Source organism: Trypanosoma conorhini (assembly GCF_003719485.1).
Source record: "Trypanosoma conorhini strain 025E chromosome Unknown Tco_14.4_contig_00512, whole genome shotgun sequence".
In the NCBI taxonomy this organism is placed as follows: Eukaryota; Euglenozoa; class Kinetoplastea; order Trypanosomatida; family Trypanosomatidae; genus Trypanosoma; species Trypanosoma conorhini.
This window is the reverse complement of record NW_021704602.1, coordinates 1-13776: the sequence shown is the minus strand read 5'-3', so window position 1 is coordinate 13776 and position 13776 is coordinate 1. Positions and strand designations below refer to the sequence as shown.

The window sequence follows — 13776 nt, the reverse complement described above, 5'->3', positions numbered from 1 at the left end:
AATAAAAACATTTTCGCAGTGGGTGCAGGAAGTGACCGTTTCACTGAGGGGGGGGGGGGGCACTTCACGTGCGGCTTATAAGTTATTGGGCTCGCACGTTTATACCCCGCAGCGCATTCATTAAACTTCTCCCTCCTCCTCTTTCTAACTGTTTGCACCGCTTTTTTTTTTTTGGCTCATCTGGCTGCTGCTGGTTGTGTATATTTGTTATTTCTCCATTTTTTTTTGTTTTCTCTCTCTCTCTCTCTGTTTCTGGGGGTGGGGGATTTAGGTTGAAGGATAACAAATACACCCCGTCAAGCCGCGATGGCGCATGACGAGACGGCCGAGTTTCCCACCGTGACGCTCTTCCGCTACCCGGCGTGCTTCGCCATTCCGACGGCGGATCCACACGCGCTTGCGGTGGAGTGCATGCTGCGCTTTGTGGGCGCGCACTTTGTGAAGCGTGACGCCCCCTTGCCAGTTGCCCTTGAAATTCCCACCAGCAGTGGCAGTCCGGTGGTGCGAAAAAAGGGTCTTGTATCGTGTTTGCAGCTCATTGAAGACGTGCTGCATGTGGATGAGGAGGTTCTGTCAGTCGAACAGCGACAACTTTTACTTTGCGTACGCGTGTTAGTGGAGAAGTCGCTGCTCCCGGCATTTGTTTACATCACCCATAGCGACCAGAATCTTTTTACTCACTCGATTCGAAAAGGCGTTGAACCAAAGGTGGCCACGCTCTTGCAGCGGCTGCGCGGGAACTACCGCAGCAGCGTTGTAGACGGCAGTGGGTGTTGTGGGCGCTACGCCAGTATGGAGGAGGCTCTTGCGGAGGTGGAAAAGGGACTGCGTGCACTACAGGCCTTCCACGTCAGTCACTCAAAGTCCTCTGGCACCTTTTTTCTGGGAACGGAGCGGCCGTGTAGTGCCGATGCCTTGGCGTACGCGGCGGCTTCATCGTTTCTCCATGCCGACTTTGCCGGCCATCACGCCCCCGCCACCCTTGTGGAGCTGCAGAGGCGTCTGAAGGAGGACTGCCCGGCGCTGGTAACGTTCATTGAAAAGGTGCGGCAAACCTACTTTGAGGACTACAGTGCGTACTACACACTGCGGGCAACTAACGAGCGCGGCGCCGGAGACGCGGCTGCTCGACCACCGTCCGGAGACGAGTTGTTCAAGAAGGGGCGATGGATGTGTGTGGCGTGGACGATAGGCTTTTCGCTGCTCTACTTTACCCTCTCAAACGCCAACTTGATTCTGGAGGCGCTATCGGAGTTGGAGCCCGAGGCGGAGGCGGAAGCGGAGGCGGAGGCGGCGGAACAGAAAAGCGACGAGGCATAGCGGGGGAAGAGGCACCGGGGCAGAGATGATGGGCCATGGCATTGTCTCTCAGCAGCAGCAGAAGCAGAAGCCAAAAGGAATGCCTGACAACGGGGGGAGAGACAAATGCATAAAGAAAAACGAAAATAGATCCTAAAAACGAACATGAACTCGTAAGGAGGAACGTGTGAGTGCACGAAAGCGAATGAAATGGAGGCATTTTGAGAACCCCGCCGGCCGCACGGAGAGGGTGGCGCCTCCGCTAGATGTAGTGCTGCCAGTGACGATGCGGTTGATGCAGATGAAGTAGACGGGAAGCAAACAGGCGGTCACGAGAGGCAGCACTGCATGCGTGTGTCTCTGTGCACACGGGCCTGGGGTTTAAACTGCCACTTCAGTACGTCGTCGCACGACAGTTCACCTCTCCTGCCCGACGAGAAGCTGAAGGGAGCCCTCAGACATGAAGAGAAGAAATTCTATATATACATCAATAGCTTTGTTATTTCGTCTTGTAACATATATGGGCACATGTGTATATTATTTTTCTGCCTATTCCCTCCCCTTTTTTCTTTTGTCGCTACTGATGATGCTACCTAGTAAGTAAATATTTTTTTTTTGAAGACCGCGGGACATAATCAGCTAGGAACCATGCAGGGCAGCTGGGCGATCTTGAAGAAGAACTGCACGAACTTCTTCCCTGGCCTCGCGTTGTTTGCCAAACAGACGCAGGACGCCGCCGACATCTGGTTGCGAATCTACAACCGTCAACAGAAATATGGACCCACTGACTTTGTGGAGCAGAGTGAAACGTACTCTCCCGACTACCACAAGCGTTTTCACTCACAGGACAAGAACATGTGGGTTGATATGGAGCTTAGCAAGGAGGTCTCCCAAGAGGAAATAGCGAAGCTGATGCGGTACAAGTTGGACATGTGGCGCATGGTGCACTGCACTGGCTCCGTACTTGTGATGGGTGGCTACGCCCTCCCGCTGGCGCTTTTTTGGCTTGCCAATGACACATGGGTGCCATCCGCGTTTAACGCCACCCCCGAGGAGCTCAAGGCATGGCGTCACGCTCAGGATTTATACCGCTACCGCAGTATTCCATCATATTTGACGGACACAAAGTGGCACTTTGACTTCCACGCCTATCCGTGGAACGAGACGCAGGAACAGGCCTGGGATGACCTGTTTGAAAAGAATGATGTCTGGCGGGACCCCAAGTTGGTTCGCCACGCAGCTGAGATGTACGACGGATTCATCAAGTTTGAACTTATTCGTCGCAAATCTCTACGCCATCTTTGCCGCAGCATGAACATTCCAACGTTCCCGATGCTCACGCGGCTGTGCAACGGTACGCGCGTACGCGACTACTGGATTCTCGCATGGTGCGAAGACTACATGGTCATCACCCAAAAGCTTCACGAAAAGATGTCCGATGAGGATCTCTACGACTATGCCTGGCGGAGGTTTCTGGCTCCCTACGACAAGAACCTCACGCGCGAGCAGCTGATGGGGCGTGTGGAGGACTACTTTACCTTCCTCGGCCCTGAGTTTGTTGAGAAGGGCAAGGCACCAAATCTCGTGATCCTAACAAACTACGTCATGGGTTACTACAACGACCCGGCCTTCCTGGAGGAGGACATCTCGGAGCTGGACAAGAACGACTACGACCACCTGGCAAGCTGGGGCAAAGACGCTTTTCTGCGCCGGTTGGAGTTTGAAAATGGCCCGCTGCGTGACCAGGTGGAGGCGCACACCCACAAGCTGCTGGCAGAGCGGAAGGCGGCTGAGGAGCACGCTGCAAAATCTGCCGCTCCTGCCAAGACGGGCTAAGTGGCGACAGGGTTCACCACCCTGAGTAAGCGGAGAGAGGAGGGTGAAAGAGAAAAAAGGAAATGAAAATGAAAAGGAAAAAAAAGGTATACATACAGCTATATTATAAGAATAAGGAAAGGAAGCAGAGGAAGAAGCGCGGATGTGTACTATGAGACGGAAAGGGTGTGAGTGAAGAATTAGGAAGGGGGACGGAGTCTACTTTGCAGGCAAAACACTGAAACCAAAACAATAGAAGGGAGTGCACTGGAATAGGTGTGCCTTTTTTGTTGTTGTTAGTTTGCTGCTGTTCTTCTTCTTGCAACTCATGGGTGGGAGGATTCCATGGAGAAGGTGATTGAGGCATTTGGTTGAAAAGGTACAATAGGGAGAAATATATATATATATATATATTTATATAAACTGGCATAGAAAAAAAAAAGAACCAGGAGCTCGCCTTTTTTTTTTTTTTTGGTCTCCCTGTTGTTCGGTTTGTCTTGTTGCTGCAGATGAATTCCGTCGTCGCCGCGACGCTAGTGAGAGGAGAAGTAGGAGAGTGAGTTGCCATCCAGGAAGGACGCAAAGAAGGGGCGAGGGTCTAGAGAGCAGGGGGGGTGCGGTTGCTTTGGAGATTTCCGCGCAACTTTTCTCTTTGGTGAACTGCTTTTTGTCTGCGTGCGCCTGCGGTTGTGTGGGGCGCTTTTTATTATTATTATTATTTATCTTTATCTCTCTTGCTTTCTTCCTTCTGCTGTTTGTGTGTTTCCGGCTGTCTGCCTGCATGCTGTTTTGGTTTTTCCCCCTCCCTTTTTTTTTTCTCACAGTGTGCCTCTCCTGCGTGTGAGGCCCTCTACCATTGCGCGCGCGTTCGACGGCAGTACACTTCTGCTACGAAGGCAACAACGGGAGAAAACAACGGCATCCAACAGCAACGCGACGCGTGGAAGGAATTCTAGGCGGGGATAAGCAAAGGCGTGAGACCTGAGAAATATACACACATCTATACTGCTCTCTCCTTGGCCCCTTTGCGCTTGCCTTGAACAATGGGTGGCTGCTGTTGCGGCTGTCAGCAGGACGACTCAAACTTGCCCGAAAAGTATGAAGAAAATCGTTCCTGCACGGATATTTTTTTTATGATTGTCTTTATCCTGTTCCTGGGCGCCTTCGCAGCGCTTGGCTTCATTGCGTTTAAGAGCGGTGACTTGAGAGGCGTTGTGTTTGGCAACGATTATCTTGGCTACGCCTGCGGCGACGGCGCGGGACCGCCTGGTTTCGCGAACCATGTGCCAGAAGATGCTCTTTTTCAGAGCAAGAAGTGGGCGGAGAACACACGCGTCTGGTACCCGCTGCCTCTCATGCAGGAAGTGACGGATGTACTCCACATAAGCTCCTACCTGAATCTTGGTATCTGTGTCAAGGAGTGCCCCAAAACAAATCCGGAGGGGTTGAAAGAGCTGTTGGCCGACAATATGACTGGTCCCAATCTAAAGAAGATGCAGGTGTATTCGTACGGGGATGTTTCCAAGACTGGACACCCGGTCAGTGCAGCCTCAAAGATGTACGCCGTGTATCATACCTCATCCATCCTGCGTAAGTGTTTGCCAGATCTCACCCAACCGCCGGAGGTGGGGAAAAAACTCTCGTCCCCTTACCTGGAAAAGGCCTACACGTTCATTCTGCAAGGTGTGAATGAGGTTGCAAACAGTTGGCGTGTCATTGCCATCGAGGCAGGCATTTGCCTTGTGGCATGCTTTATCTTTGTAATTTTGATGCGGTTTTGCGTCAGCGTCGTGGTATGGCTCATTCTTTTCTGCATATTTCTCCTATTGGCCGGTGGAGGCGGCATTGCCTTCTTCCTGTTTCACACCAGGGGAGAAAGCTCCTACCTTCCGGTGGCGGGTGTACAGAAATACTCCAACCTCTTTCTCGTGCTTGCTCTCGTACTGTGGTTTCTGGCGATTATCTACATGTTTGTCATTCTTGCGCTCTGCAGCAAAATACGACTTGTGTGCGCCATCATCAAAATTTCGGGTCGTGTCATGGGTTCTGCGCCGACGATGATTTTCCTGCCGTTCGCAGCTACTCTGGCAATCCTCGCTTTCTTTGTGTGGGCCGTGCTCGTGGGATTATGCCTGTACAGTGCCAAAGAAAGTGGAACCGCGTACTCGCTCGTGCCCCTCAGCGAAGCTCTTCGCTTTCAAGACGTTCCACTGGTGAAGGTGAACGAGACGCAATTTTTCAAGGTCGCCTCGCAAGTCCTCAACTCAAGGTACTCGCTGGAATACTTCTTGATTGCCGATCTCTTCGGGTTTCTGTGGACAATGGCTTTTTTGAATGCGGCGTGTTTCACCACCATCGCCTTTGTTTCGGTTTTTTGGTATTTCTCGAGCCTTTGCAATGATGATAAGAGTGTACCCATCTGTGGCGTATGCAAGGCGGTTTTTTGGACGGTGTTTTACCACACCGGAACGTTGGCGCTTGGTTCCCTTTTGATTGCCATCATACAGACAATCCGGTTCCTACTGGCCTACCTTGCCAAGAAGGCCCAGTCGATGCTGCACGACAGTGCCCTGATTTGCTGCCTGGCGTGCTATCTCGAGTGTTTTCTGGCCTACTTTGAGCGTGTGATTTCGCTCATAAACACCAATGCGTTCGTGATGATGTGTCTGACCTCACAGTGTTTTTGCGTCTCGGCCTGCCGCGCCATCGAGTTTATCCTGAGCTACACCGTGGAACTTCTCTTTCTGACCGGGTTTGTAAGCGTGGTCATCTTCCTTGGGGAGCTGTTCGTTGTGGCTGCGTGCTGCGCCTCCGCGTACTTCCTCTGCGACGTGCCCGAGCTTGCGACGGATATTCGGGTGTATGTGATGCCACTTATCGTCATCGGTGTTATGGCGTTCCTTTTGAGTCGCGCCTTTTTTGGCGTCTACGAGTCGGCCGCCACGGCGCTGCTGATGTGCTACTGCTACGACCTGAAGGTGAACGCCTCGCGTGCGATGTACTACGTGCCGGAGGAGCTGGAGCACCAGCTTTTCGACTACTCGCAGAAGGAGAAGCTGCGCCAATTCAACGAGCAGCAGGCCGCCGTGCACCAAGAGAAGTGAGAGCGAGGAGGAATAGCAAGCGGCGCTGCACCGGCGTGGAGGACGGAAGCCGAGACCTCCGACGAGAACAAAAAAAAAAGAGGAAAAATAAAAGGGCAAAAACAAGCAAAAGCTTGGACTTTTCAGCAACGCTGATATAGATATATATATATATATATATTAGTTACAGAGAGAGAGAGAGAGAGAGAAGTGTAATGCATATTTTTTGTGTCAGTGCGCGTTTCACGACAGCCGACGTTGGCCGTGCGCCCACAGAACGAGGAGGAAATGCGCTTTCGCATACCACAGTGTCCGGCACCGTGGTGATGTGGGACTCGATGCTGGAGGGTGCATCCATACCCACTAAAACCCCCTTGTGCCGCTTGCGCGGCTGATCGGAGATGAAAAACTGCGGGCGGAGGCCAACGGCGGAGAGCACGTTGTCTGATGGAGGGTCTCCGTTCGATGCCCTAACTCCATCGTGACATCTGCGCTTTTTGACCTACCCGCATCCCCACTCCCAATACAGGAGCAAGATAATGATGCGAAACGGTTCCCCTTGGACAGGGCACTAGACCTTCCAACACGCAGTGGCACTCAGGAAGGACCAACTCTTAGATTCCCCTCGTAATAACCGAGAGTACTGGACCCTGGCACTGCGGTGAAGTGGTCGGGCACGCCAGGGTGTATTACATATGCACGTACACCTACAGGGTTCTGGAGCTGGAATTAACAGAAGCTTCGATACAAAAATAAAGCGGGGGGTCAGTCGTAAACAGAAAAAAAAAAGACGTGTGGGGGACAGAAGGAAGTAGAAAATGGTTGCGGCGAATGCGTAGAAGCGGGACAAGTTTCCGCGGTTCGTGCGGAATGAATCGGAGACAAGGCCAGGATCGGGTGCTATAACTGTAGTTATAGGCAACCAATTAAAATGAAGTGCGCAAAGGGGGGGGGGTTATGCATCCATCAAGAATGATGTACATGTCCGCGTTTTTGAGACGGCTATTCTTCTGATGTAGCATGCGCCAACGGCCAAGCGTCGGGGAAGCCCCACTACTACGGCAATGGAAATGTAATCGAATAAAATGCCATCTGCGAAGGAATTGGGGTACCAGATAAATAATTTACAAGCCTGTTTTTGAGTTGGAATGGGACATTGACTGCATAGCTAAACCTTACAGGGTCTCAACCGTTAGTTCCACAAATAAAGGGGTGGGCCGCTTTTCCTTTTCCCCCCTCCCCCATCTTCGTTTTTTGGAATTTTTTTGTGATTCCCTACTATTTTTTTTTACTTTCCCCTTTTGTTGTGCGTGTCGTTTATCATTTCTTTTTTTTTTACTTTGTCCAGACCACATGTTCGATTTCCTCCTCGGCGCCGTTAGCCACGACATTTGTATTTTGGCCAGGCCCCCGCCGAAGCAGGCCAACATGACATCTTGTACCGCCAGCCGTCGCTGCGTTTTTCCTTTTTGTCTTCGTTTTTCTTTACTTTTTCCCCGTTGGTTTTGGGCTCCGGAACTTCTGCAGGGGGAGAAAAAAAAAATCGTTTGCCCTGCGCTGCGGCTTTTCACACGCCGGCGCGCTTCCTCCCCGCCGCATCGAAGAGAACAGGCAGGGGAAAAAAAAAAGGGTGTGTGTGGTGGGGGGGAAGCGCAGGAAGCGGCACTTCAGACGTCTGAGCGTGTGGTGGTGGAGGTGGGCGTCGTGTTTTTTTTTGTCTATTCGTCTTTGGCCTCTTTGGCGTCCTCACGGGGGACGCGTGTGTCGCCAGCACTTTTTTGCTTCGCCGCGGTGGGGCGCCTCCCGCCGTTTGCAGCCGCCATGCCCCCGTCGCCTCTGCTCACACTGGTTTCCCGCTCCGCCGTCTCTTGCGGCCGCCGCGTTAGATACGTAAGATAGCACACAAGAAAAAGGAGAGAAGAATAGTTTTTCTTTAAATAAAAAGGGAGAGGAAAAAAAAAGAACTTGTAAACATACGGGACTTAACAAGAAGGAAAACACAAACATCTTTTTTCTTTTTTAAAAATGAGCAGTGGACTTGCCGACTTTGACGGGGATGATGTGAAGGCGCCTATTGTGTCCGCCCAGCCCCAAATGGGCGTGGGCATGGGGACACACAGCGCCGTCGCCCTGGGGGGGTTCCAAGACTTCTGCCTGAAGAGTGAACTCGCCAACGCCATCCGCGAGAACGGCTTTGAGCACCCGAGCGAAGTGCAGCATCAGGCACTGCCGCAGGCGATGCTCGGCGCCGACATCCTCGCGCAGGCCAAGTCTGGTATGGGAAAGACAGCTGTCTTTGTCTTTGCGCTGTTGGAGCAAATTGAGAAGGTTCCAGAAGGGCAGAAGCCGCATTGCCAGGCAATCGTCGTTGTCCACGCCCGCGAGTTGGCATACCAGATCGAGCAGGAGTTTAAGCGGTTTAACAAATACCTGCCGTACTGCACCACAGGCGTCTTCTTTGGCGGCATCCCAGAGGACGAGAATGTGAAGCAACTCAAGAAGGAAGTCCCTGCGATAGTGGTGGGAACACCAGGGCGTCTAAGCGCACTTATTCAGCGCAAAGCCCTTGACGCCTCACGCGTCAAGTGGTTCGTCGTGGACGAGTTTGACCGCTGCTTAGAGGATGTCAAGATGCGCCGCGACGTTCAGACGGTGTTCCTAAAGACACCGAAAGAGAAGCAGGTGATGATGTTTTCCGCCACCATGACTGATGAACTTCGTAATGTTGCGAAGAAGTTTATGAATAACCCGACGGAGATCTACGTGGATCAGCGAGCGAAGCTGACACTGCACGGACTCGCACAGTATTACATGAATGTGACAGAGGCGCAAAAGCTCCGCAAACTCTGCGACATTCTTGATGCTGTGGAATTCAACCAGGCTATTATTTTTACCTCCTCTGTGGAGCGTTGCGAGGCACTTAGCCGCCAGCTGCAGGCCCTTAAATTTCCCGCCATGGCTATTCACTCTCGCATGGAACAGCCTGAGCGACTCCGCGTGTATGAAAGCTGCAAGTCGAACCACACCCGCATTATCGTTGCCACCGATCTTTTTGGCCGCGGCGTCGACATTGACCGTATAAACCTCGTGGTGCAGTTTGACATGGCCTCGGATGCGGATTCGTGTCTTCATCGCGTGGGTCGTGCAGGTCGTTTCGGCACAAAGGGTCTGACGATTGCCTTCCTCACTGACGAAGAGAAGGAGATAAAGCGCGAGAACCGCAAGTACACCGACCATGGCGTTATGAGGGACCTTCAGGAGAGGTTTGAGATGCAGGTGCAGGAGCTAACAGACATCAGCACGCAACTTAACCAGAGCCAGTACATGAATCAGTAAGGCGAAAACCTGTGGGCGACATGAATGCAGAAAAAGTCGAAGGAGTACAAGGAATTAATTTTTTTTTTAAAGAGGAGAAGCGCGACGAAGAGGCGTAATAAGAGATCGTGTGTGAGCAGGATACATACGGTGAGGAGATAGCAAAAAGAAAAAAAAATATGTCTGTGGGTAATGAGATGGCAGTGAGAGCTAAACCGGGTCCTGACCGTCCTGTCTGGTTAATTGGATAGAGTCACAATGAGGAAGAAGCATGGCAACGCCTGCCGCCTTTTTTAAAAATTATTCTTCTCCCTGCTTCTTTCCGTCGCTTTTTTTATTCTTAACCCGATTTTGTTTGGTGTACTGTGGCGGGAAAAGCGGAATTCTCACTCCCGCCCTCTCACTGCCTCTCTGTCTCTGTGTTCACCTTGTGGCACGCCGCCCGTTCCCGCTTCCCCTCCCGCCCATCGGCGTCTTGATCGACGCCCGAGGCAGCGGCGAGTCTGCGGTGGGGCGTGGTGCCTGCGGCGCGTAGAACCGGCGCTGCGTGCGCGAGGCAGGGGAGGGTGGGGACATCTCGTAGTCATCTCCGTCTCCTTTTCAGCCCCTTCTTTGCCAGTCTCTCTTTTTGTTTTGTTGTGCATTTTTTCTTCCTTCTACGCGCCCCTCGTCCTTCACTCTTCTGTCTTTTCTTTTTCTTCGTTTTTTTCCTCGTTGAAGTGGAGGGCCTTGGGGAGGGGAAGTCGCTTGTTTGGGCGCAGCGAGAAGGAAGGCGGTGAGCTCAAGGCACGCGCACCCGACACCAACAGCGCACGGCGTGGGGGAGGAGGAATGCGTCAAATGCGGGAGGAACGGCGGAGGGAGGCGGGAGGCACGCTGGGCGCTGCCCACGCAACGCACGACTGCGGCGGTTACTATTTACAGTGATTGATTGAAACTATTCCTACTTCATGATCACTATTATATTTTTCTTTCCTTGTTTCTCTGTAGTCGGGCGAAAATGAATGCGTCCCAGATGCGCAAGCAGAGGGGCAACAGAGAAGGAAAAGCAACACGGAGCCGACAAACGGGGCGAGGCGGGGCGTCGGGCCGCTAGTGGAAAGGCGAGGATGATCGCCAGCTCCCTTCACCCCCCAATGCAAATTTCCCGAAAGGAGGCCTCTGCGTCAACTTCCTCAGTTGTTCCTATTTTCTTGTTGTTTCCGTTTTTGCTTCATGCAGCTCCCGCATCTTCTTCGCTTCCCGCACGCACTACAAATAAAATGCGCCTGCAGGTTGTGCTTTGCTCGCCTTCTCAGCTCCACAGAGGAAAAAAGAAAATACACCCACACAAATGTGTAAGGCTCCGTGCGTGGGGATTTTTTCCCCACCTCTTTGTTCCTCGTCCCCTCTCGTTATCTCTGTAGCAACCCCGTGATCTTGTTCTGGTCTCTCTCTCTCTCTGTATTTCCCGCTCGCTTTTTATCGTTTTATCTTTGGGTTCCTTTTACGTCTCTGTCTCTCGTCATTTTTTTTCTTTTACCCAACGCAGACCGCCTATTTTTGTTGCTGTTGTTCGGTTACGGGGCTTTCCCGCTTCGAGGAGACGCACACACGTGGGTGCGGCAGAGAAGTCGTGCCACTAGAGAGGCGGGGGCGAGAAGAGACAAGTGCAGCTGCTACTTTTAAGTGCAAAGGCGCGCACTACTTGAGCGCAGAGACTCCGAAGAAGACACAAGGCGGAGGAGGCGAAGGCTGCGGAGGTGCCATTGAGTCGGGCAGAGAGCGAGGGTGAGAGCGAACTTCAAACATTTTCGCATTTCAAGTGGGGCGGCTGAGGGAGAAGCACTCGCCCGATGAATATCTACAGCAGGGATCAACAGATTTACAACATACAGCGTACCCGTGGCGAGCGCTGGCTGCTGCATCTGTACACTCTCAGCACAGGTGTGCAGGTTGTGTGCTTTCTCTTCGCCATTATCCGCACCGCCAATGCCGCCTCGGATTCCTTTGAAAATAACTTTTTCGTCACTTCTCCACTCGATTTAGGACCGCTTAGACTTTGGGATAACTGTTCCCTTTCGGTGAGCTCCTCATATACTATGTTCACCAACGTCAGCTACTCTCTGTCGACGAGAAACGTGGGTTATTTTGTCAGTCGCAGTGTAACAAATATACGTATGCTGTTTACGTGCGCTGCGCTGAACATCGTGGTCTGCGCGATCAATCGTCTGTGGGTCTGGTTGGAGATACGCGAGCTGCGATATCATTTTGTGGTGATTCGGCATGACGTATTCGTTGTCTGGGAGCTTTTTCTCACCATCGTTGGCATTGTCTTGCTGCAGCCTGTAGCGAATGAAAGTGAAGTATTGTCAAAGTACTTTTCATATTGCGCACAAAAGCGGCCGTACGGATTGGGGAACGTCTCTCGTTACGTAGAGCTGTATGTGTCGTTTTTCACGGCGCTAGCCGTTTTTTCACTGGCCGCCTTGGCGGCAGTTGTTGTACGATGCAAGAAAGTGCCCGGCGATGAGGAAATGGAAGCGTCGGCAGTTCAGCCTCACTTACCCCCACAACGATTGCTGTCTGTTTACTCAGCAGGAGAAGCAGGGCGGCGGTGGCAGCCGCCGCAGCAGCAACTGTACAATCCCCCTCCGCACGTTGGGAGGAATGCAGGGGGGCAGGGCGACTTCCGCCCAAGTAATGACGTGGCATTCCACACAGCCGCCGCGCCGGTGGCGCCTCTGGTGCCTCCGGAGGACTTCGAACGCCGCCACTCCGCTCCCAGCTTTGGTCCTAGCATCAGTCGGCCGATGACACCCAACACATTGGGCCCGGACCCCGGCACTTTGCACCACAGAGGCGACGCCGCCGTGTCGGCTAGGGATGGCTCCTCCACGGGCGCTGGGGCGCAACCGTTGACCCGTTTTCAACCACCGCCACCGCCACCGCCACCGTCGCTGGGGAGGCAAAGGGACACGCAGGGCGACGCCGCCACGGAGGCGACTGTGGAGCTAGAGAACCAGCGGTGAGTTAGAGCGGTGAGAGAGGTGTTCCCCTCACTTTTGTTGTATGTGTGCCTTTCTCAGGGTCGTGCTGGGGGAGGGGGAGGGGGAAGTTGAATTTAGCTTGTGTGTGTGTGTATGTGTGTGTGTGCTTTTTTTTTGTGTGTGGGCATATTTTTTCTACGTCCAGCTTTTTATTCCCCCATCCTTGGCGCAGCTGTCGTTGCTGTTTTGTTGCTTGTGCCGACGCCCGTGTGTGGTGCTCTGCCGAGTGAATGGAAGCAAAGCCTCCGTGTAACGTTGAACCTTTGCCGTCCTACCCACAGTTGCACCCACACAACACAAAAAGAAAAGTTACTAGCAGGGACGACTGCAGCCACAACGCAAGGTGGCGGCGGTGAAGTGACTTATCGCCGTCTCTTTTTTTTTTTACTTCGTCCTCCCCCTACTCTCTCTTTATCGCCTTTCTTTTTTTTGTGTTGTTTTCCTGCCTCTTGATACGAGGCTAGACATGAGCTGCTCGCCTTCTTGCCTGCCTCCTGGCGCGGGGGTGCTCAGCCGTGCAAACTATGCGTGTGTGGGCCGCACCGAGGTGAACAGGGGGGAGGCGCAATAGGCCTAGACGCTTCTTTTTTTTTTTTTCTTTCGCCCTCATCTTTATCTTTCTCGCCGAAATGTAGGTGCGTTGGTATAGGCAGTCTGTTCTTCTTCTTGCTGTTGTTGTTGCTACTACTACTTGTTTCTTCTTCCCCCCCCCCTTCCTATTCGCCAATGCCTTTGTGTGCGCTGGCCATTTTTCCCGTTTTTCCGCTTCGTGTGCGCAGTAGAACGAGAAGCAAATGGCAGCCCCGCAGCAGTACGCCCGCGTGCACTCCGTCGACCTGACGCTGCAGCATGAGAAGTCCTACCAGCGTCAGACGGCGGTGAATGAGAACATCCACAACCCGAACAGGAAGCACGTGAACATGAGCGGCCACATCCGCTACTCCAAGAAGATCGGTCTCGGCTTCAAGACCCCCAAGGCGGCCGTCAACGGCAAGTACATCGACCGCAAGTGCCCCTTCACCAGCAACGTGTCCATCCGTGGCCGCATTCTTCGCGGCGTGGTGCACTCCACCAAGATGAAGCGCTCCATCGTCATTCGCCGCGACTACCTGCACTTCATCCGCAAGTACCAGCGTTACCAGAAGCGCCACCGCAGCCTGACGGTGCACTGCAGCCCCTGCTTCGACCCCAAGCCTGGAGATGAGGTGGTGGTCGGCCAGTGCCGCCCGCTGAGC

At 52.9% G+C, this 13776-nt stretch overlaps 6 protein-coding genes across 6 annotated transcripts, besides 9 other annotated features; all 6 read left to right on the top strand.

Annotated features, from left to right (window-relative positions):
- Positions 1-231: 231 nt before the first annotated feature.
- Positions 232-254: a microsatellite.
- A 52-nt stretch (positions 255-306) lies between these two features.
- On the top strand, positions 307-1320 carry Tco025E_07024 (uncharacterized protein; the record flags this gene model as incomplete). Its single annotated transcript, XM_029373891.1, has 1 exon — positions 307-1320. The coding sequence occupies one exon, from the start codon at positions 307-309 to the stop codon at positions 1318-1320; it is 1014 nt and encodes a 337-aa protein (XP_029225992.1).
- Positions 1321-1369: 49 nt separating this feature from the next.
- Positions 1370-1391: a microsatellite.
- A 556-nt stretch (positions 1392-1947) lies between these two features.
- On the top strand, positions 1948-3135 carry Tco025E_07023 (uncharacterized protein; the record flags this gene model as incomplete). The annotated part of the gene is made up of 1 exon (XM_029373890.1): positions 1948-3135. One exon carries the CDS (start codon positions 1948-1950, stop codon positions 3133-3135), a length of 1188 nt encoding a protein of 395 aa, XP_029225991.1.
- A 44-nt stretch (positions 3136-3179) lies between these two features.
- Positions 3180-3216: a microsatellite.
- Positions 3217-3508: 292 nt separating this feature from the next.
- Positions 3509-3535: a microsatellite.
- Positions 3536-4157: 622 nt separating this feature from the next.
- On the top strand, positions 4158-6218 carry Tco025E_07022 (solute carrier family 44 protein member 2; the record flags this gene model as incomplete). The annotated part of the gene is made up of 1 exon (XM_029373889.1): positions 4158-6218. The coding sequence occupies one exon, from the start codon at positions 4158-4160 to the stop codon at positions 6216-6218; it is 2061 nt and encodes a 686-aa protein (XP_029225990.1).
- Positions 6219-6352: 134 nt separating this feature from the next.
- Positions 6353-6378: a microsatellite.
- A 1279-nt stretch (positions 6379-7657) lies between these two features.
- Positions 7658-7692: a sequence feature (A-rich).
- Positions 7693-8222: 530 nt separating this feature from the next.
- Tco025E_07021 (putative RNA helicase) lies at positions 8223-9533 on the top strand (the record flags this gene model as incomplete). Its single annotated transcript, XM_029373888.1, has 1 exon — positions 8223-9533. One exon carries the CDS (start codon positions 8223-8225, stop codon positions 9531-9533), a length of 1311 nt encoding a protein of 436 aa, XP_029225989.1.
- Positions 9534-10190: 657 nt separating this feature from the next.
- Positions 10191-10225: a sequence feature (GA-rich).
- A 1122-nt stretch (positions 10226-11347) lies between these two features.
- Tco025E_07020 (uncharacterized protein) lies at positions 11348-12523 on the top strand (the record flags this gene model as incomplete). The annotated part of the gene is made up of 1 exon (XM_029373887.1): positions 11348-12523. The coding sequence occupies one exon, from the start codon at positions 11348-11350 to the stop codon at positions 12521-12523; it is 1176 nt and encodes a 391-aa protein (XP_029225988.1).
- A 98-nt stretch (positions 12524-12621) lies between these two features.
- Positions 12622-12664: a microsatellite.
- Positions 12665-13198: 534 nt separating this feature from the next.
- Positions 13199-13245: a sequence feature (GA-rich).
- A 90-nt stretch (positions 13246-13335) lies between these two features.
- On the top strand, positions 13336-13776 carry Tco025E_07019 (small subunit ribosomal protein S11e; the record flags this gene model as incomplete). Its single annotated transcript, XM_029373886.1, has 1 exon — positions 13336-13776. A coding segment is annotated over one exon (441 nt), but the record flags the coding sequence as incomplete, so codon positions are not given.